Genomic DNA, 21634 nt, shown 5'->3' on the forward strand with positions numbered 1-21634 from the left:
AGATCCTGTTTCAAAAAAAAAAAAAAAAAGACATCAACAGGGAAAGAAGTTCACAATGAGGCTATTTGGTCCCAGCCACCCAGAGAAAAGAATAATTCCAGAAAGCACTGCACCCACTCTCTTTTCTGAGGGATCTTAACAAGATTAAAGCAGTATTTCTCACACTCAAGCAAGTGGGCATCAGAATGTTTTGGAGGGCTTCTCTTTTTAAATTTATTTATTTTTATATTTTTTAGAGACAGGGTCTTGTTATTAGTTGCCGAGTTGGAATTTGAACTCCTGGATTCAAGCAATCTTCCTGCCTTAGCCTCCTGAGTAGAGGGCTTCTTAAAACACACTTCTTAGCCTCCTGAGTAGAGGGCTTCTTAAAACACACTTCTAAGCCTCTTTCCTGGAGTTTCTGATTCAATAGGTCTGGGCTGGGTTGGAGCTCAAAAATTTCAAATTTTCACAAGTTCCCAGGAGCTGCTGAGGCTGCAGGTCTGGGACCATGTTTGAGAATCACATGAGGAATGTTCTGTCCATATACTTGAAGAAATATGACACTCTCTCCATGTTCCTAACCTCCTCCCACTGCAAATGCACCATTTCAGGTATGAATTATATTCTAACTCAGCTAGTTAGTCGAGGGACTGTAGTAAAGCTCGCCTATGTAATGAGCCACTTTTTTTTTTCCGAGATGGAGTTTCACTCTTGTTACCCAGGCTGGAGTGCAATGGTGTGATCTCGGCTCACTGCAACCTCCGCCTCCCGGGTTCAAGCGATTCTCCTGCCTCAGCCTCCTGAGCAGCTGGGATTACAGGTGCCTGCCACCATGCCTGGCTAATTTTCATATTTTTAATAGAGACGAGGTTTCACCATATTGGCCAGGTGGTCTTGAGCTCCAGGCCTCAAGTGATCCACCCACCTCAGCCTCCCAAAGTGCTGAGTGAGATTACAGGTATGAACCACCATGCCTGGCCTTTTTTTTTTTTTTTTGAGAGAGAGAGTCTTCCTCTGTTGCCCGGGCTGGGCTAGAGTGCAGTGGCGTGATCACGGCTTACTGCAACCTCCACCACCAGGGCTCAAGCCATCCTTCTGCCTCAGCCTCCCGAGTAGCTGGGACTCAAGTCATGTGCCACCACGCCCGGCTAACTTCTGTATTTTTTGTAGAGATGGGGTTTCACCCTGTTGCCCAGGCTGGTCACAAAATGAGCCACTTTTGAGTGACAGTGGAGAGGACTAACTGAAGTTCCTTGGCAGGGGGAAACAGCAGGAAACGGGGAGTGATGGGAGCTGGGCTGTGAGCTGAAGACCCAGGTTAGAGAAGCTTGCTCTTACCTAGGCCGGAGGTGCTGCGGTGTTGGGGGGATGGGGCCTGGGGTCCATCAGCTGCTGAAGAGAGGGGCTGGTGTCAGGCACCAAGAAATGCTTCTAGGAAAATGCATCCAGGCAGAGAAAGGGAGCCCAGGGACGGAATCAGAACAGCAGGGGCTGGTTTAAGGGAAAATGGAAGACTCAGGTTTAAGAATTAAGCCAAGGTAAGCTGGATTCAGTGGTTAATTAACCAGGGCATCCTCAAGTGTCTTCTAAAATGTGGTGTGTTCCTCTCAGAATTCACCCCAGCTGGTCGAGTAAAGTGGCTTTTTCCCTAAATAGCAGATGGAGAGGAAAGGAGGAGGAAAGAGGGAGAGAGACCACTGTCCTAAGGTCATGAGCTGAAGAAGATAAACCCTCCCATCCCTTGGGTTGTGCCAGCAGAGTTGGCAGAAACTACAGCCAAGGAGTCTTGTGTCTGGGCACCATCCTGGGACCCTTTCTGGCACTGTCATGGTCTCATCGCCAGATGCATACTCCCCATGAGCCCAGGGACACCTCGTGCAGTGCCCCCAGGGTTACAGGTGGTCCTTCTCTTCCCTGCCCATCACCCACCCGGCGTTGCACGAACACTGGCTGAGCCTCTGCCATGTGCAAGGCCCGGAGCTGACTCCGTTTCCGCGGACCATTTTCTTTGCTTTCTTTCTTTTCTTTTCTTTTATCTTTCTTTCTTTCTTTTTTTTTTTTTTTTTTTTTTTTGAGATGGCGTCTCACTCTGTTGCCCAGGCTGGTGTGCAGTGGTGTGATCTCGGCTCACTGCAACCTCCATCTCCCAGGTTCAAGCGATTCTCCTGCTTCAGCCTCCTGAATAGCTGGGACTACAGGTACCCACCACCATGCCTGGCTAATTTTTTGTATTTTTAGTAGAGACGGGGTTTTACCATGTTGGCCAGGCTGGTCTCAAACTCCTGATCTCAGGTGATCCACCCAGCTCGGCCTCCAAAAGCGCTGGGATTACAGGCATGAGTCACCGCACCTGGCCCATTTTCTTTGCTTTCTCAATCCTCCTTCTGTGCCATCTCCACTCTCCTCTTTGTGTCCTCACTTTTTTTTTTCCCTTAGCAGCTCTTTCCTCACCAGTGAGCTCCTCTTTCTGTACCTCTCCCTCAGCTCTCCCCACAAGCAGTCACGAATGTCACCAGCCCGAGGTGCATCATGAAAACCTAATTGCTGTAGTTGTTAATTACCATCCTGGGTAGTCCATCTGTGAGGGGCACAAGGTCCTGGCCAGGGTTGGGAGTAACAGAGAGAAAATGATTATTATTATGAAGTCTTGATAGCGAGGCTGTCTTTGCAGCCAGGCCTGCTTTTGAATTGGATGGGACACCAGCTGCCTTGGAGGGGGAAGCCTTCACCAGTGCTCGTCTTGTGTTTAGCTGGAGAAAGTCAGAGACCTGGGCAGACCTGTTCTGCCATAAGCTGTAAACTCACAGTGTCTAAACTCAGCTGTGCCATTTCTGCCTCCTGATCAGCTCTGCTTCACCCCATGATGCCACACCAGGCTTCCTCTGCGTGTCCAGGTGCCCATTGCTCCAAGCCCCAACTTACTGCATCCACTGCCTATTCTGCACCTGGCCCCACTTCCTACTTCAGTAAGGAGATCCAGGGATTCTGATAAACACCTTCCATTTGTCCCCCTTCCTTCTCAGCACAAATCTCTCTGCTCCCTTCCCTATCCCCACTCTGCAGCAAGGGGTGGCAGAAAGAGCACGAATCAGATAAAACAGCCTCAGGTATCCCCAGGCTTTGATAAAATGTGCGTGCATTGGTTATTGGTTTGGTCTGCTCAGCTCTCCCCACCCCTTCTTGTGGTAATAGACCTACCCACTCCCCACTGAGGGAATATTTTGAGTTAGCTGGCCAATCACACTACATGACAACAGTGATTAGCCCAGGGATGTGCCTGTAATTGGGGATGGACCAACTGGACTTCTTTTTTTTTTTTTTTTTTTGAGACGGAGTCTCGCTCTGTTGCCCAGGCTGGAGTGCAGTGGCATGATCTCGGCTCACTGCAAGCTCCACCCCCTGGGTCCACGCCATTCTCCTGCCTCAGCCACCCGGGTAGCTGGGAATATAGGTGCCCACCACTACGCCCGGCTAATTTTTTGTATATTTAGTAGAGACGGGGTTTCACCGTGTTAGCCAGGATGGTCTCGATCTCCTGACCTCGTGATCCACCCGCCTTGGCCTCCCAAAGTGCTGGGATTACAGGCGTGAGCTACCACACCTGGCCCCAACTGGACTTCTTATTTGGAATTTTTCCATGTAGAATTGGTGGGGAAGAGTTCTGTCCTCTCTGGTTTTAGGCTGTATGAATGATAAACAGACCAGGTGCAGTGGCTCATGCCTGTAATCCCAGTACTTTGGGAGGCCAAGGTAGGAGGATAATTTGAGGCCAGGAGTTTGAGACCAATCTGGGCAACGTAGGAAGACCTCATCTCTATAAAAATAAAAAAATTAGCTGGGCATGGTGGTACATACCTGTAGTCCCAGCTACTTGGGAGGCTAAGACAGGAGGATCGCTTGAACTCAGGGGTTTGAGACTGCAGTGAACTAGGCTTGCACCACTGCACTTCCAGTCTGGGTGGCAGAGAGAGACCCTGCCTCTAAAACAAAAACAAAAAAAAGAATGGAAACCAGAGACTGCTTGCACTCATGTTCCCTGAGGCTCAGAAAAAGCCTACCTGCAGGACAAGAGAAAGAGACCAGCACCTAGAAGGATAAAGAAGGACGTGGTGATGTTCGTGTTCCTGGGTCCAGCTGCCCTGAGACAAGCGCTACCCTTGCCCACTCTGGTTCTGGTTGCTTTCTGACATTGACCACAGGAAGTACTCTGATTAATACATGTGAAACTCATTGTCCCCCATCATGAGGTGGCTGTGAGATTACAGGAGGTCATCTAAATGAAGTCCTTAGTGAGTTCACTCCATTGTAGCTTCGAATACTGCTGCTGGTCCCTGCCCAGCACATCCCCAGCACACAGTCCAGCCATGCCTTCAATGCCTCACCTCAGTCAGTCAGTGCCTCATCATTCACCTGGGCCACCTGGCTGGCAATGCTAAAGCCACGTGCCTTTACTTTATTTCTCATTTATTTTTTGTTTTTTGAGACAGGGTCTCATTCTGTCACCCAGCTGATGTACAGTGGTGTGATTACAGCTCACCGCAGCCTTGAACTCCTGGGGCTCAAGTGATCCCTCCACTTTAGCTTCCCAAGTATCTGGGACCACAGGTGCACGCCACCACATCCAGCTCATTTTTGTACTTTTTGTAGAGACGACGTCTTGCCATGTTGTCCAGACTGGTCTGGAACTCCTGGACTCAAGGGATCCTCCAGCCTCATCCTCCCAAAGCATTGGGATTACTGGCGTGAGCCATTGCACCCAGCCTTTATTTGTAACACTGCCCATGCCAGGCCTGGTCCATGTGTCCCACACAATATCTCTCGGATCATTCCTTTTTCTTCATTCTACCTGTCCCATTCCTAGTACAAGCCTTTCATTCATGTGTTCAACAAACCTTACGGAGGTCCAGGGATAGGCCAGGAAATGTGCTGACACTGCGGACAGATCAGTGAGTGGAGCAGATACTGTACCCTGACACTGTTCCTCTGTCCCCGCCCTTGCTGAGCACCTGTCACACTAAATGTCATCACACACCACTTTTATGTTACTCTTCTTCTTAATAACATTCCTTGGCTCCTTACTTCCTACCTCTTCAAATCTTGGTGTCTCTGGCCTCCAAAAGTCTTCCACAATCTGCCTCCAGATAATAAGAATAATGATAGCATTAACAGTGGTTGCAGAAGCAGCTATCATTTGTGACATTCTTATTACGAGGCAGAAAATGCGCTGAATGCTTTATAAGCATTTACTCATTTAAAGCCTCACAACCAGGGGTGAAATTCTACATACTCAGCACAGGCACCAACCGATCAGAGTGAATGCTGCCTGCCATGCCGTGCCGTGCCAGGCATACCAGCATACCAGCTGAATCTGGTTCTGTTCACAGTCATCCTGAAAGGTGGGTTTTATGATCCCTGGCTTAAGATGTGTGAGCTGGCTGGGTGCGGTGGCTCACGCCTGTAATCCCAGCACTTTGGGAGGCTGAGGCGGGTGGATCACCTCAGAGTTCGAGACCAGATTAGCCAACATGATGAAACCCCGTCTCTACTAAAAATACAATAATTAGCCGGGTGTGTAGCAGGTGCCTGTAATCCCAGCTACTCTGAGGCTGAGGCAGGAGAATCGCTTGAACCTGGGCGGCGGATTGCAGTGAGCCAAGATCGCACCACTGCACTCCAGCCTGGGTGACAGAGTGAGATTCCATCTTAAAAAAAATTAAAAAATAAAAATAAATAAATAAATAAAATTTGTGAGCTGACACTCAGAAAGGTGAAGGGTCTCACCCAGAGTCACACAGTTGATAAACACCAGCCTTACAACCCAGGAACTTCTGACTCCGAAGTCTCCATTTTACTCTCTAAATCCCCATCACACAACCCTTTCTCTGGTGACACCAGGTCTTTCCTTGCAATGCAAATGGGCCACAGTCCTGTTTATCTCCTCCATTCCTTCCTTCGCAACCATTGGATGAGGCTCGCACCTTCAGTCATCACCTGTGCAATATGAGGGGACTGCCATGGGGGCAGGGATTGTGTCATCCCTGTTCACTGTGATATCCCCAGCACCTGGCACCTTACCTGGCACAGAGTTGATATTCAGCAAATATCTGTTGAATGATCAGTATGAGGGTGACAAAGCCGTGGACTTCACTGAAAGGAGCTCCCAGGTGTCACTTATGAGTGAAAGTGTGCCTCCTTTATTGTGGGTTTTTTTTTTTTTTTGAGACGGAGTCTCACTCTGTCGCCCAGGCTGGAGTGCAGTGGCATGATCTCGGCTCACTGCAAGCTCCGCTGCCCAGGTTCACGCCATTCTCCTGCCTCAGCCTCCCGAGTAGCTGGGACTACAGACGCCCACCACCACACCCGGCTAAATTTTTTTGTATTTTTAGTAGAGATGGAGTTTCACCGTGTTAGCCAGGATGATCTTGATCTCCTGACATCGTGATCCACCCCTCTGCCTCCCAAAGTGCTGGGATTACAGGCATGAGCCACCACGCCTGGCTATTGTGGGTTTTAAAACAAGAAAGGACCAGAGCATTTTGGCATGGGGGCCCCCTGGCTCTGGAGGCATGATGAGGCTGTCTGACCTCATTCTGGTCCAAGAAGAACACCAGTTCCAGTGTTGGAAAGCATGGATGGAAGGCAGCCACGCTGGCCCCACAGGCCAGGAAATGCTGTGGCCCAACATGCTGAGCCCCCATCACTGCCACCTGCCCCACCATCCCTCTTCCTTCTGCTTCTCCAAACGTACTCATCTCATTCATTCATCCAATCAGTCACTCAACAGTTATCGAGTGCCTATTCTGAGCCAGGCAGGTGCTACATCACAGCATGAGAAAGTCAATGGTACAAAGTTTCAAGACACAGCCCCTGCCCTCTGCAGCACAAAGTCCCAAGGGAGAGGCAGGTACATAAGTGGACATTGATGACACCATGTGATAAGCACGGCAGGAGGGGTCAGTGCAGGTGCCGGGGGATTGTAGGAGGGCCCTTTCTGTGCCATCTGGAAAGGACGTGGAGGTTTTCGAAAGAATCAAGTGCTGATTCCACATTCAAGATTCTGTAATGTTGCGGGTTGCAATGGTGTTTGCAGTGGTGGTGAATGTTTATTGTTTGTGGTGGTGGTTAATGTTTAATATTCACCTCAGCCACCAAAACAGGTCTGAATTTCAACACGATACACAGAGATCCTTCACTCCCCACAGAGCAACAGCTTTTGGAGTCAGGGGATCTCTGGGTTCCAATCCCAGCTCTGTGATTTCGAGCTCTGAAACTTTCCAAACCTGTTTCCTTCTCTGCCTTTCAGGGTTGCAGGGGTTAAATGGATAGCATTAATCACCTTCCTTTCACAGGCTGTTGGCACTCAATCAAACCTGCTTCTCCCGCTGAAAGATGTGTAAGACCCAGGCAAGTCACGCCCGACAGAACCTCAACAGACAAGGAATAATACCAAGGGGTACCTCCACACCATGTCCCCCACTGCCCTGAAGGAGAATGCCTCTAAGCTTAGCAAAAACAAGTTTGGATTTTTGTTCACATGAACTTTTCTACAAAAGCAATAAATCAAAGAAAAGAGTTTAGGAACAGATTAGAGCAGACTCAGACGGGCTGATCAGGTTCCCTTACCCGCCCCCGCGCCGCAGGGCGCTGCTCACTGCTGGACTCTGAAACCCCAGCTGGCTTTTCTCCTCCAAGATTCTCCAAGGACCACCCCCGACAAACACGTCACCACCCTGGCCAGCATTGAGCACAGTGGGTGGAAGGAAGAGAGCAGGGCTTTGGGGAACCTCCGGCCCAGGAACCACCAGTGCCCCGTGTGACCTTGGGCAAGTCATGTCACCTCTCGAGACCTCGGTAGTTCCATCTAAAGATGAGCATTAACACCTAGGTCAGTGGGCGGGAGGTGTGGACTCAGTGCTGTGGAAGCCTCAGTAAGGTGCCGGACATATCCGAGGCTGGGAAAGCAGGACCCCTCTCCCTGCCTGCACCCCTCTCCCTGCCTGCACCCCTCTCCCTGCCTGCACCCCTCTCCCTGCCTGGACCCCTCTCCCTGCCTGGACCCCTCTCCCTGCCTGCATCCCAGGACTATTGATGTTTTCGATTTCCGGCCTCCCCTTCCTGCCTCCCTTCCAACTTCCTTCCTCATCCCAGTCCTCCAAGCATTGAAAGACCCTGGATTTAAGCCACATTTGAGCGCGGTCTGGGGCAGTCGGCAGGGTAGGAACATTCCAGCGGAGACTGGGGGAAGAAGGGACAGAGCCGCGCTCTTGCCACTGCCTGTGCCTCTGCGCCTCTTCCTGTACATCCTCCTCTGACCCACCACCCAGGCTGCTGGGCTGGGGGACCCTGGGGTGCCCGCCTTTACCTTTGAAGATTCTCCCCTCCTGGGTGAGCAGGGCAGCTCCCACGGGAAAGTGACTGTAGGGGCAGTAGGCTGACTTCTTGGCCTCCTGGGAGCAAACCAGCAGCTGCTGGAGACACTCAGGCTTCAGGGTGCAGGCGGGACGCTTCTGGGCCATGTTAGTACCCCAGGCAGGCAGCAGAGCAGCGGAAACAGGAGCTCCGGCCAGCCTGGGCTGGGGCCCCAGACACGATTGCAGCTCCTCCCCCTGGGTGTGTCCCTGCAGCCAGACCGCAGGCTCTCAGGTACGCAGCTTTCAGGATGCAGGGTCTAGGAGAGGAGCCTCCCATGGTTTGGACTCTGCAGGTGTGGTGTAAGACGGTGCCTGTGTGTGCTTCACACTCTCCCTTAGGAACCACTCTCACTGGTGGACACACTGAGGGGTGGGTCAGAAGGCGGTGCCACGCTACTGGAAGGGGAAGCTACTGGGTGGGTCAGTGTGAGATCTCAAAGGTCCAAGCTCCAAGGGCTGACAGTCCTCACTTTGTTAAATCACTTTTTCTCTCCTTCACTGAGGGAAGGAATGAGGCTGAAAGGGCAGGGCTGGGGCAGCCACTGTGGCATCCTGAGGCAGGAGGCATGAACAAGCTGCAGTACGACTGAGAACTTCTTTATTTTCATCCATTTTCCTTCCAACTTCTCTTTGCCCCAGCCCAGAATTAAAAAGTATCTCAGCTGCTGGGTGCGGTGGCTCACTTTAGGAGGCTGAGGCAGGAGGACTGCTTGAGCCCGGGAGTTTGAGAACAGCCTTGGCAATATGGCAAAACCCTGTCTCTACAAAAAATACAAAAATTAGCTGGGCATGGTGGCATGTGCCTGTAGTCCTAGCTACTTGGGAAGCTGAGGTGGCAGGATGGCTTGAACCCAGAAGGCAAAGGCTGCAGTGAGCTGAGATTGCACCACTGCATTCCAGCCTAGGTGACAGAGAGCCAGACCCCGTCTCAAAAAAAAAAAAAAAAAAAAAAAAAAAACGTATCTCAATTGGAGGGTGGAGTTAAACGTTGAGATTATTTACTCGGGCCCCCTCATTGTTTTGTTGGCCAAATAGATATTGGTGTTGGTGGTAAAGAAATGTGTTTGCATCCTGGTTCTACTACTTTACATGTGTACAAGCTTTGGCAGGTCACTTGACCTCCCTGAGCCACAGTTTCCTCATGTCAACAGCAGAGATAGTAATAATCCCTGTTCTAGATCCTGAGACTGTAGAAGAGCTCCAGCTTTGGAGTTTAGTTTGAATTCCATTCCTGCCATTTATTAGCCATATGACTTCGGGAAGGTCACACACAATCTCCCTAAGCCTCAGTGTCCTCATCTGCAAAATGGGTGCACTAACATGATTTCACTTCCAGAGTTGTCATGAGGATTGAATGAGATAATGCATGTACAATGGGTGTGGCTGGAGAGTCTGGTGACGTTATGATATGAACACCCTTTGTGACTCCACACAAACTGGGTTATTGTCAGTAAGTGACTCAGCCAAGATCACATAGGGCAGAACTCCAGCTAGAGTGGCCAAAGACATCCAACTGTTTCCACACCCCTGGTCAGCAGGAGAGTTGGATGGGGAATGGGGAAGGGGCAGGGGGAAAGGCAGGGGAAAGGAGGAGAAAACAAGGCAGCATCTCGTGTCCTGCATGCTGGCATCTCTGTGACCCAGACTTGGAGCTCTCAGCCATATGTGGACATTGCAGACACCCAGCTGGGCCACTGAAGAGCTGGGTAAAGTTTGCTTCCTTTCCTCCTTGCCTCCCCGCCCTTCAGATCCCCTCCCCTCCCACTGCATCCAGCCCTCAGAGAGGCAGCCTATTCCCTCCTGCTGGGGCTGAGGGCCTCTCCACCCATGCACTTTCCTCCTGTCTCTATACCTTTGGCATCTAGAGCGGTTTCCTGGATCTCAGAGGGCCAAGGATGTCTCAGGACACTGTGCCCACTCAACATGGGAATAATTCTAAAGCTTTTTGGGACCAAGAATAATTATAACTGGGAAAAGAGTTGTAATGCCCTGCTGGCCTGCCAGGCCTGTCAGAGACCTCAATAAGTCATCCCATTTCTGTCCCCTGCCCTGTCTCAGTCTGCCCCACCCGGCCCTGCCCAGGTCTGGGACCGGACTTCAGGACTCCTTGACTCCACAGTGCTAGGAGAACCTGGATGACCTCCCGAGCTAATTATGGCCTTTGGTACCTTCAAAGCTCTTTACCTGCACGTGGTCATACGTGAGGACAGCGCTCATTCCAGACCCAGCTGTATGGAGTGTGGGTGCCAGTGGTGGCTCTAGAATTCCTTTTTCTTTTTTGAGACAGAGTCTCACTCTGTTGCCTAGGCTGGAATGCCGTGGCACAATCTCGGCTCACTTCAACCTCCACCTCCTGGGTTCAAGCAATTCTTGTGCCTCACCCTCCCAAGTAGCTGGGATTACAGGTGTGTGCCACCATGCCCAGGTAATTTTTTGTATTTTTACTAGAGATGGGGTTTTGCTGTGTTGGCCAGGCTGGTCTCAAATTCCTGGCCTCATGTGATCTGCCCGCCTTGGCCTCCCAAAGTCCTGGGATAACAGGCGTGAGCCACAGCACCTGGCCTAGAATTCCTAATGGAAAGGGTTTGGGGTGGTCATCTGGTTGGAAGGAGAAAGTGGGTTTGGAAACTTGCTTAGAGCTAAGTTACAGATCAATAATATGAACAGCACTTTCTAAACATGCTTTTATTTTCACTTTATGTAAAACTAAGAAAAGTTGTCTGGTTGCAGTGGCTCACACCTGTAATCCCAGTGCTTCGGGATGCCAGGGTGAGAGGATAACTTGAGATCAGGAGTTTGAGACCAGCCTGGACAACACAGCAAGACACTATCTCAAAAAAAAAATCTGCTGGGCATGTTGGTGTGCACCTGTAATCCTAGCTTCTCAGGAAACTGAGGCAGGAGGATCACCTGAGCCTAGGCGTTTGAGGCTACAGCAAGCTGTGATTGCACCACTGTACCCCAGCTTGGGTAACATTATGTTATGAGACCCTGTTTCAAAAAAAAAAAAAGAAAGAAGAAAGAAAAATTAAGAAAAGTTAATTGCCCAGCTCAAAGAATAGAAAATCCATGGAGAGTGTTTTGAATCGTGGTGGAGATTTTCAAGGGTTCAAAGCCCTCCCTAAACCCTGCTCCCAGGCCTTTGCACCGTGAGACGAACCACCAGAGTCTTCATGTTAGAGTCTAGGTACCATGCACTCACTTATTCATTCAATGAATAGTTATTGATAATAGGAACTAACATTAATTTAGCTCTTTTTATGTGCCAGACCCTATGCTAAATACATTATTTGAATGATTTCATTTAATCCTCACCACCAGATAGAGATGCTATTATTGCCCATATTTGACAGATGAGGACACTTGAGCTCATAGAGATCACAGCCTCAAAAAAGGATCTCAGGCTGGGTGTGGTGGCTCATGCCTGTAATCCCAGTGCTTTGAGAGGTTGATGCGGGAGGATCGCTTGAGGCCAGGAGTCTGAGACCAGCCTGTGCAACATACTAAGACCCCATCTCTACAAAAATTAAAAAAAAAAATAGCCAAGTATGGTGGCACATGCCTTTAGTCTCAGCTACTCAGGAGGCTAAGGTGGGAGGGTGGCTTGAACCCAGGAGTTTGAGGCTGCAGTGAACTATGATGTTGCCACTGCATTCCTGGGTGACAGAGCAAGATCCTGTCTAATAATAATACTAATAATAGATCTTAAACCTAAGTTTGTCTGTCATCTGAATCCTGGGCTCTCATCCATCCCAGAATTCATGGGAGGAGCCAGTATAATGGATGGGCAAGGGGTGCAGGACTTGGCATCAGACCCATAAGTTTAAATATTTTTTCTGCTACTTATCACCAGTGGTATCCCCAGGCAAGTGATCTGTGCCTCTTTCCTCATTTATACAATGGGGCAACACAAGGACCCATCTCTGGTGGATCACGGTTTTATTCTGACCAGGAAGGCTTCCCATCTCTTTTGTTTTACGTTGGTTCTTTTAGGCAAGACCTCTTGGTGGGCTGCCAATCATTGTGCTTCCACCCCATGAGCAGGTACAAGCAGTTGACACAGGATGCGCCAATCAGAGACCTCGATTTTCTGCTTAGTCAGTGGGAATGCTGGTTTTTCCCATTGTGGTTGTGAAGCTGGGAAGATACAACTGTTGCTGGCAGCTAGCTTCCCCCTCTTGGTAGAGTGAGCTTGCTTGCAGAATGAAGCCTGATGGAGAAAAACAGAGCTGAGAGATGGAGGGAAAGAACCCCAATTGCTCGCTGAGTGTCTAGATCCAGCCATGCCTGAAGGCATGCTTCTAGATTTTCCTCTAATTGTACCAATACAATTCACTTCTATCTTAAACTTGTTTGAGTTTTGTTTCTGTCAATCCTGTGGCATCTAGAGGAACATATTACTTCCTAGGATCGTTGTAAAAATCAAGTGAGATAATATACATAAAGCTTTTAGCATGGCAAATGGCACGTGATAAGTGCTTAACTAGGGTTAGCACATGTTATAGCAAATACTGTGTGCCAGGCCCTGTGTTTGGTACCAGAGAATCAGAGGTGGATGAGACTCAGTGCCTGCCTTGAGGATCTCACACTAGTGAAGGAGACAGATAAGCCAACAGACAGGTATAAAACACTGTAAAACGAGATTAGGTACTGGGTCTCAGCAATACAGAAACACTATTGTTTGGAAGGAGTGGTGGAGTAGGCAGGTTAGGGAAAGCTTCCCAGAGAACAAGAAGATAAAAGGAGTCTTTTTTATTTTCTTCTATTTTTTGTTTTTTGAGATGGAGTCTTGCTCTGTCATCCAGGCTGGAGGGCAGTGGCACAATCTTGGCTCACTGTGACCTCCACCTCCTGGGTTCAAGCGATTCTCCTGCCTCAGCCTCCTGAGTAGCTGAGACTACAGGCGCCCGCCACCACACCTGGCTAATTTTTTTGTATTTTTATTAGAGACGGGGTTTCACCATCTTAGCCAGGATGGTCTCGATCTCCTGACCTCGTGATCCACCCGCCTCGGCCTCCCAAAGTGCTGGGATTACAGGCGTGAGCCACTGCGCCCGGCAATATATCCAGAATTCTTTTTTTTTTTTTTTTTTTTTGAGACAGAGTCTCGCTCTGTCGCCCAGGCTGGAGTGCAGTGGCGCAGTCTCGGCTCACTGCAAGCTCCGCCTCCTGGGTTCACGCCATTCTCCTGCCTCAGCCTCTCCGAGTAGCTGGAACTACAGGCGCCCGCCACCATGCCCGGCTAATTTTTTGTATTTTTAGTAGAGACGGGGTTTCACCGTGGTCTCGATCTCCTGACCTCGTGATCCGCCCGCCTCGGCCTCCCAAAATGCTGGGTTTACAAGCGTGAGCCACCGCGCCCGGCCAGCTATATCCAGAATTCTTAAAACCAGTAAGAAAAAGACAAACATCCCAATAGAAAAGTAAGCAAAAGACTTGAACAGATATTTTACAGAAGAGATGGGGATGGAAAAACCTTCTCTACAAACTTTCAAGTCTTCACACTTGGCTACATAAAAATTAAGGAGTTTTGTTTGATGAAGGACTTCGTGGACAAAGGCCAGTAGAAGGTTGAAAAAAAACAGGAAACAAAGATCTTTTCGGCTGGGCTCAGTGGCTTGCACCTGTAATCTCAGCACTTTGGGAGTCCGAGGTAGGAGGATCGCTTGAGGCCAGGAATTCCAGACCAGCCTGGGCAACATGCCGAAACCCCATCTCTACAAAAAATACAAAAAATTAGCTGAGCGTGGTGGCACACGCCTGTAATCGCAGCTACTCAGGAAGCTGAGGTGAGAGGATGGCTTGAGCCTAGGGAGGTTGAGGTTGCAGTGAGCCATGACTGAGCCACTGCACTCTAATCTGGGTGATAGAGTTGAGATTCTGTCTCAAAAACAAACAAACAAACAAACAAAACTCTTTTCGATGGCTGGAATGATTGCAAATGATTAATATAGTGACTATGTAAGGGACGCATGACAAATCAACAAGAAAAAGACAAGGAACTCCATAGGGAGATGGTCAAAGGATATAGATGGGCAATTTACAGAAAGGGAAGTATTTGCACAACATTTAAAAATATTCACAGAGATGAAATTAAGACAGTGAGATGTCACTTTACACTTATCAGAATGGCAAAAAGAAAAAAAAGTTGGATAATGGTAAGGGTTGGCAAAGGTGAGGAGAGACTTGAGCCCTCCCGCACTGCTGCTGGGATTTCGAACTGGTATAACCTTCTGGAGAGCAACTTAGCAGGGCTCAGTGAAATTAGGTATGTGCTTGCCTTGAGATTCAGCGATTCCAGCCCTAGGTCAACAGAGAAACTCTTACCTGTATCCATAAGGAAATCTGAATGAAGATATATTTTGAAAAGTTTTATTTATTATTATTATTTTTTATTTTTATTTTTTATTTTTTTTGAGACAAAGTCTCACTCTGTCATTCAGGTTGGAGTGCTGTGGTGCAATCTCCACCGACTGCAACCTCTGCCTCCCTGGCTCAAGTGATTCTCCTGCCTCAGCCTCCCAAGTAGCTGGGACTACAGGCACGTGCCGCTATGCCCGGCTGATTTTTTGCATTTTTAGTAGAGACAGAGTTTTGCCATCTTGGCCAAGCTGGTCTCAAACTCCTGACCGCAGGTGATCTACCCACCTCAGCCTCCCAGAGTGCTGGGATTAGAGGTGTGAGCCACCGCTCCTGGCTATCAAAAGTTTTAAGGTTTTACTTTTCACTTTTAAGTCTTTCATTCATCTGGAATTAATTTTTATTAATTCTGGTATAAGGCAGGGATCCAATTTCATTTTTTTCCATATGGATATCCAATTATCTCAGCACTATTAATTGAATACTTCCTCCTTTCCCCAGAGATCTACAATGCCAGCTATGTTAAATTTCAAATTTCTATATGAGTGAGAATGATTTTGGACTCTCCATTCTGTTCCACTGGTGAATTTGTTCATTCCTACACATATACCATACCTATCTTTATTATTATAGTTTAACAATAAGTCTTGATTTCTGGAGCTGTATCTCCCCGTTGGGCTTTTGCTCTTCTATATAAATTTTAGAATCAGTTTTTCATTTTTTTATTTTTATTTTTTATTTTATTTTTTTGAGACGGAGTCTTGCTCTGTTGCCCAGGCTGGAGTGCAGTGGCACGATCTCTGCTCACTGCAAGCTCCGCCTCCCAGGTTCACGCCATTCTCCTGCCTCAGCCTCCCACGTAGCTGGGACTACAGGCGCCCGCCATCACGCCCGGCTAATTTTTTGTATTTTTAGTAGAGACGGGGTTTCACCATGTTAGCCAGGATGGTCTCGATCTCCTGACCTTGTCATCCGCCCGCCTGGGCCTCCCAAAGTGCTGGGATTACAGGCTTGAGCCACTGCGCCCGGCCCAGAATCAGTTTTTCAATTTCCTTTGAAAACCATCTTATCTTGCCTCTGGAGGAGTTTGTTGGCATAGTCCATTTCTTGATATTTTGGTAGGATTTTTTTCTGTAAAACCATCTGAGCCTGGTGTTTTCTTTTAAGAAAAAAGAAAAACAGCTAAACTATTGGCTGGGTGCAAAGGCTCACACCTGTAATCTCAGCATTTTGGGAGGCTGAGGTGGGAGGATCCCTTGAGGCCAGGAGTTTGAGACCAGCCTGGGCAACATAATGAGACCTCTTCTCTACAATTAATTAATTAATTAATTAATATCTAATCTAAATTGTCAATTTAATGTATTTAAAAATTATAGGGCTATTCAGATTTTCTATTTTTTCTCAAGTCAGTTTTAGTAAACAAGTTGTGGCCTATTTTTAAAATTTGTTCATTTCATCTAAATTTTCAAAATTATTGACATAAAATTACATATGATATTCTATTCTTATTTTTGAAATCTCTGATATATTGGTCTTTATCTGTGACTTAACACATAGTTGATCTTTGCAAATGTTCCATAGGTATAAGAAAATTTGTGTATTTTTAGGTTTCTTGGCCATAAAGTTCTATATAGTATTTAGAACTTATTAACCATGCTCTTCAAAAAACAATATCTCGGCCCGGCGCGATGGCTCACTCGTGTAATCTCAGCACTTTGGAAGGCCAAGACGGGCAGATCACGAGGTTAGGAGATCGAGACCATCCTGGCTAACACGGTGAAACCCCGTCTCTACTAAAAATACAAAAAAAATAGCCGGGCGTAGTGGCGGGCGTCTGTAGTCCCAGCTACTCCGGAGGCTGAGGCAGGAGAATGGCGTGAACCCGGGGGGTGGAGCTTGCAGTGAGCCAAGATGGCTCCACTGTACTCCAGCCTGGGTGACAGAGCGAGACTCCATCTCAAACAAACAAACAACAACAACAACAAAAAACAATATCTCTCTTATTTCTGTCTAACTGATCTCTCAGTTTCTGGGAGAAGTTTGTTAAAATCTCCAACTACAACTATTCATTTATATATATTTTCCATGTATTCCTATCAGTTGTTGCTTTATATCTTTTGAAGCTACATTGTTAGGTACATATATATAGATTTGTTAATATTATATCTTCTTAATTGATTGTTTCTTTTATTTGTATATAATGTCCCTCTCTATTTCTCAGGCTTTTTACTAAAATCTTATATCCTTTTCTTTCTGATATTAATGTTAATAGTTTAGGAATCCCTTTAAGAGTTCTTAACCTTTATTTTACTATAGACTGTGCTGGCAACCTGCTGAGGCCTATGAGTCCCCCCAACCTCCTTTTTTTTTTTTTTTTTTTTTGAGACGCACTTTTGCTCTGTTGCCCAGGCTGGATGGAGTGCTGTGGCACAATCTTGGCCTACTGCAACCTCCGCCTCCTGGGTTAAAATGATTCTCCTGCCTCAGCCTCCTGAGTAGCTGGGATTATAGGCACGTGCCACCATGCCTGGGTAATTTTTGCATTTTTAGTACAGACGGGGTTTCACTATGTTGGCCATGCTGGTCTCAAACTTCTGACCTCAGGTAATCCACCCGCCTTGGCCTCCCAATGTGTTGGAATTACAGGCATGAGCCATCGCGCCTAGCCAAAATCAGAGGTTTTGTTTTGTTTTGTTTTGTTTTAAGATGGAGTCTCACTCTGTCGCCCAGGCTGGAGTGCAATGGCACCATCTCGGCTCACTGCAACCTCTGCCTCTGAGGTTCAAGAGATTCTCCTGCCTCAGCCTCCTGAGTAGCTGGGATTACAGGCGCATGCCACCATGCCCGGCTAATTTTTGTATTTTTAGTAGAGATGGGGTTTCACCATGTTGGCCAGGCTGTTCTTGAACTCCTGACCTCGTGATCCGCCTGCCTCGGCCTCCTAAACTGCTGGGATTACAAGCATGAGCCACTGCTCCCGGCCAAAATAACAGTTTTAAATGCACATAATTATAAAGCAAAATAATTGTATTGAAATAGCTATCAGAATAGTTAAAATATTTGTGATATTATATTGTATATACTTTCTTTGTTTTTTTGAGACAGAGTCTCGCTCTGTTGCCCAGACTGAAGTGCAGTGGTGCAATCTTGGCCCACTACAACCTCTGCCTCCCACATTCAAGTGATTCTTGTGCCTTAGCCTTCTGAGTAGCTGGGATTACAGGGATTTGCCACCACGCCCGGGTAATTTTTGCATTTTTAGTAGAGATGAGGTTTCGCCATGTTGGCCAGGCTGGTCTCGAACTCCTGGCCTCAAGTGGTCCACCCGCCTCGGCCTCCCAAATTGCTGGGATTATAGGCATGAGCCATCATGCCTAGCCTGTCATGCATATATTTATTGATGGTTATAATTACTCCCCTTTCTTCCTCTACCATTTTGAATAACGTGGTTTGTTGGTAGTAAACTTTACAATTGAATGTATAGATTATAGGATATCAACTTGGGATTGTGACTAAACCAGAGAAGAAGTGAACATCACCCAAGTTCCCTGGAGTGGGAGATGGAAGCAGTAACTGCTGGGGCTTTGGATGTTCCTGTCTGAGCAAAGAATAAGAGTGTTTCTTGTTTGATTGAGGCACGTTTGCATTACTGTGGGTGGTGACATGTTGTGGTTGTTTCATGAAAGTTTAAGAAGGGAATGCAGGTTGGAAATGGAGGTCGAGTGACCAAGAGTGAGTGGACTGTGGCAAGGGCCAAAGACCGACCCAACTCAGCCCCTCTCCAAACCTCTTTCTTTCCATCATGACTTCTTGTACTTTAGAGGCTGGATGGCTAGAGAGGACATTTCCAGACTGTCATGCAGCTAGGATTTCCACGTGTCACCTGGCTTCTGCTAAGAAAATGCAAACAAACCAGAAAGGGAAGGCACTAAGAGGAAGTGGCCACACAGCTCTTCTGGCTGCATCGTGATGGAAGCGTTTCTGTTGTTCTGAGGTGGCTGCAGCGGAGGCCCTAGTTCCAGATCAACTTCTGGCTTCTTGGTGCTAAGCAGGTGTCAGCAGCTTCGTGACTTGGAGCCTCCTGCACGGAAACATGGGTAGCAAGGGTCTTGAGTCAGCAGCAGTGGCAGAAGCTCTCCAGCTAGGCTCATTTTACAGTGAGATTCAAGGGTTATTCCTGGAAGCTCAGCCTAGAGTTGGCCTCTCAACCCTTCCATCGTGTCTGAAACCAACCCGATCACCCTCGTCAACCCATTCTGGTTAGGCCTGCTGGGTGGACACTGTTGTCTGCAATGGAACCCCGACCAGTCACTATATTTTATTTTTTTTTCTCCCTCACCCCCTCTTTTTCTGCCTTTTATTACATTGACACTTTTCCTTCTACTCATTTGAAAATTATTCCTTTTCTTTTTCTTTCTTTAGTGGTTAGCCATAATTATTGTTTGTATTTATGTTAATTTCCCTTGTCAATTTATAAAGTTTATCGACATATTTACTTTCTTTCTCAACAAGACAGCACCTTAGCATATTCTCACTTCCTCTGGCCCCTGCCACTCTACTACCAAGTAGGTTTTCTGCGGTGCTCCCAGGGAAAGGGCTGAGGAGGGAGGGAGGGAGGCAGCGACCTTGCTGGTTTGTGATATTGTCAAGAACTGGAAGTGAATCATTCCTAACTCATACTTTTACCTCTTTAAAAAATTGTTCTGGCTAGGTGTGGCGGCTCATGCCTGTAATCTTAGCACTCTGGGAGGCCAAGGCAGGAGAATCACCTGAGCGCAAGGGTTCAAAACTGGCCTTGGCAACACAGGGAGACCCTGTCTCTACAAAAAATTTAAAAACTAACTGGTGTGGTGGTGTGCACCTGAAGTTCCAGCTACTCAGGAGGCTCAGACAGGAGGATCGTTGAACCCGAGAGGCCAAGGCTGCAGTGAGCCTTGATTGTGCCACTGCACTCCAGCCTGGGTGACAGAGTGAGACCTTGTCTCAAAAAATAAAATAAGTAAATAAATAAACAAAAGTGTGCTGAAGAGGCCGGGCGCGGTGGCTCACGTCTGTTATCCCAGCACTTTGGGAGGCCGAGGCCGGTGGATCACCAGGTCAGGAGATCAAGACCATGGTGAAACCCCGTCTCTACTAAAAATACAAAAAATTAGGTGGGCGTGGTGGTGGGCGCCTGTAGTCCCAGCTACTCGGGAGGCTGAGGTAGGAGAATGGTGTGAACCTGGGAGGCGGAGCTTGCAGTGAGCCGAGATCGCGCCACTGCACTCCAGCCTGGGCGACAGAGTGAGACTCCATCTCAAAAAAAAAAAAAAAGTGTGCTGAAGAACAATCTATCTCCACATGTATCATGTGAGAATATTAGCAGGCTGGAAAGCCAATGCTTATTTAACGGGGCATGGTTCAGTTACTTTTCCAAAGACCTTGGAATCAAATTTCTACTGCCTTTTCTGTGTATACATTTAACAATTCAACACATATTTATTGAGTAACTACCGTATGCCAAACAAACACTGTTGTATGCTCTTAGGCTGCATCAGTGATCAAAGCAGACAAATATTCCTGCCCTCAAGGAATTCTGTCTCTCTTTTTTTTATTTCTATTTTTGAGAAGGAATCTCGCTCTGTCACCCAGGCTGGAGTGTAGTAGCGAGATCTTAGCTCACTGCAGCCTCCACCTCCAGGGTTCAAGCGATTCTCCTGCCTCAGCCTCCCAAGTAGCTGGGATTACAGGCACGTGCCACTACACCCAGCTAATTTTTGTATTTTTGTAGAGACGGGGTTTCACCATGTTGGCTAGGCTGGCCTTGAACTCCCGACCTCAAGTGATCCACCTGCCTCGGCCTCCCAAAGTGCTGGGATTACAGGCGTGAGCTATCGCACCTGGCCAAGCTTACCTTCTTGGTAACAGGGGAGAAAGGTCATAAAAATGAGCATAACAAATATGTACGTTATAGAATATGTGAGGAGGCGATAAGTTCCATGGAAAAAAGGGACAAGTAGGCAGGGTTGGGGGACACGTAATGCTGGGGGAGAGGGGCAGATCGTGGTATTCAGTCAAGTAGTCAGTGTGGGCCTCATTGAGAAGCAAATACTTGAAGCAGGTGAGGGGGTGAGAGGGGAGCAGATATCTAGGGAAGGGTGTTCCCAGTACAGCGGACAGCCACAGCAAGGGCCTTACATCCTGGAGGAAGCCTTATTTTAAATATGCTATTGAGAAGCACTCTCTCTTTTTTTTGTCTTGAATCCAGGACCTCAAATTTCTGCTTCTGGCCAGGCACAGTGACTCACGCCTATAATCCTAGCAGTTTGGGAGGCCAAGGTAGGCAGATCATTTGAGGTCAGGAGGTCAAGACCAGCCTGGCTAACATGGTGAAACCCCATCTCTACTAAAAATACAAAAATTACCTGGGTGTGGTGGCATGAAGAATGGTGTGAACCCGGGAGGCGGAGCTTGCAGTGAACTGAGATTGCACCACTGCACTCCAGCCTGGGCGACACAGCAAGACTCTGTCTCAAAAAAAAAAAAGAAGAGGGCACAGCTTGAACAATGGCTCAAGGCGCTGCCCACCCTATTTCTCCATAGATATTAACGGTGGAATCTTTAAAATGTCAAAAGTATGTTGTCTTGTTCTGGGGCCTGCAGAGGAGGATGCTGGGGAGAGTCTCAGGCTATGGCAAGTCCCTGGGATTACAGGCATGCACCCTCATACCTGGCCAATTTTTGTATTTTTAACAGAGACGGGGTTTCAGCGTGTTGGCCAGGCTGGTCTTGAACTCCTGACCTCAGGTGATTTGCCTGCCTCGGCCTCCTGAGTCACCATGCCTGGCCAAGCCCTTGTCCTTTAAAGAGAGGGGCTTCCTACTCCCTGTGGGGTGAGGCTG

The 21634-nt window shown here is 47.9% G+C and overlaps 1 protein-coding gene across 1 annotated transcript in view; it reads right to left on the bottom strand.

The window, feature by feature from the left end:
* CDA (cytidine deaminase) overlaps positions 1-8622 on the bottom strand; it is a 35288-nt gene extending 26666 nt beyond the window's left edge. Inside the window, exon 1 of the mRNA XM_055261556.2 lies at positions 8345-8622. Coding sequence (XP_055117531.1) covers positions 8345-8498 — 154 coding nt within the window. The 5' untranslated portion in view covers positions 8499-8622. The remainder of the gene's footprint in view (positions 1-8344) is intronic.
* Between the last annotated feature and the right edge of the window lie 13012 nt (positions 8623-21634).

This window comes from Symphalangus syndactylus, chromosome 22 (assembly GCF_028878055.3).
Source record: "Symphalangus syndactylus isolate Jambi chromosome 22, NHGRI_mSymSyn1-v2.1_pri, whole genome shotgun sequence".
In the NCBI taxonomy this organism is placed as follows: domain Eukaryota; kingdom Metazoa; phylum Chordata; class Mammalia; order Primates; family Hylobatidae; genus Symphalangus; species Symphalangus syndactylus.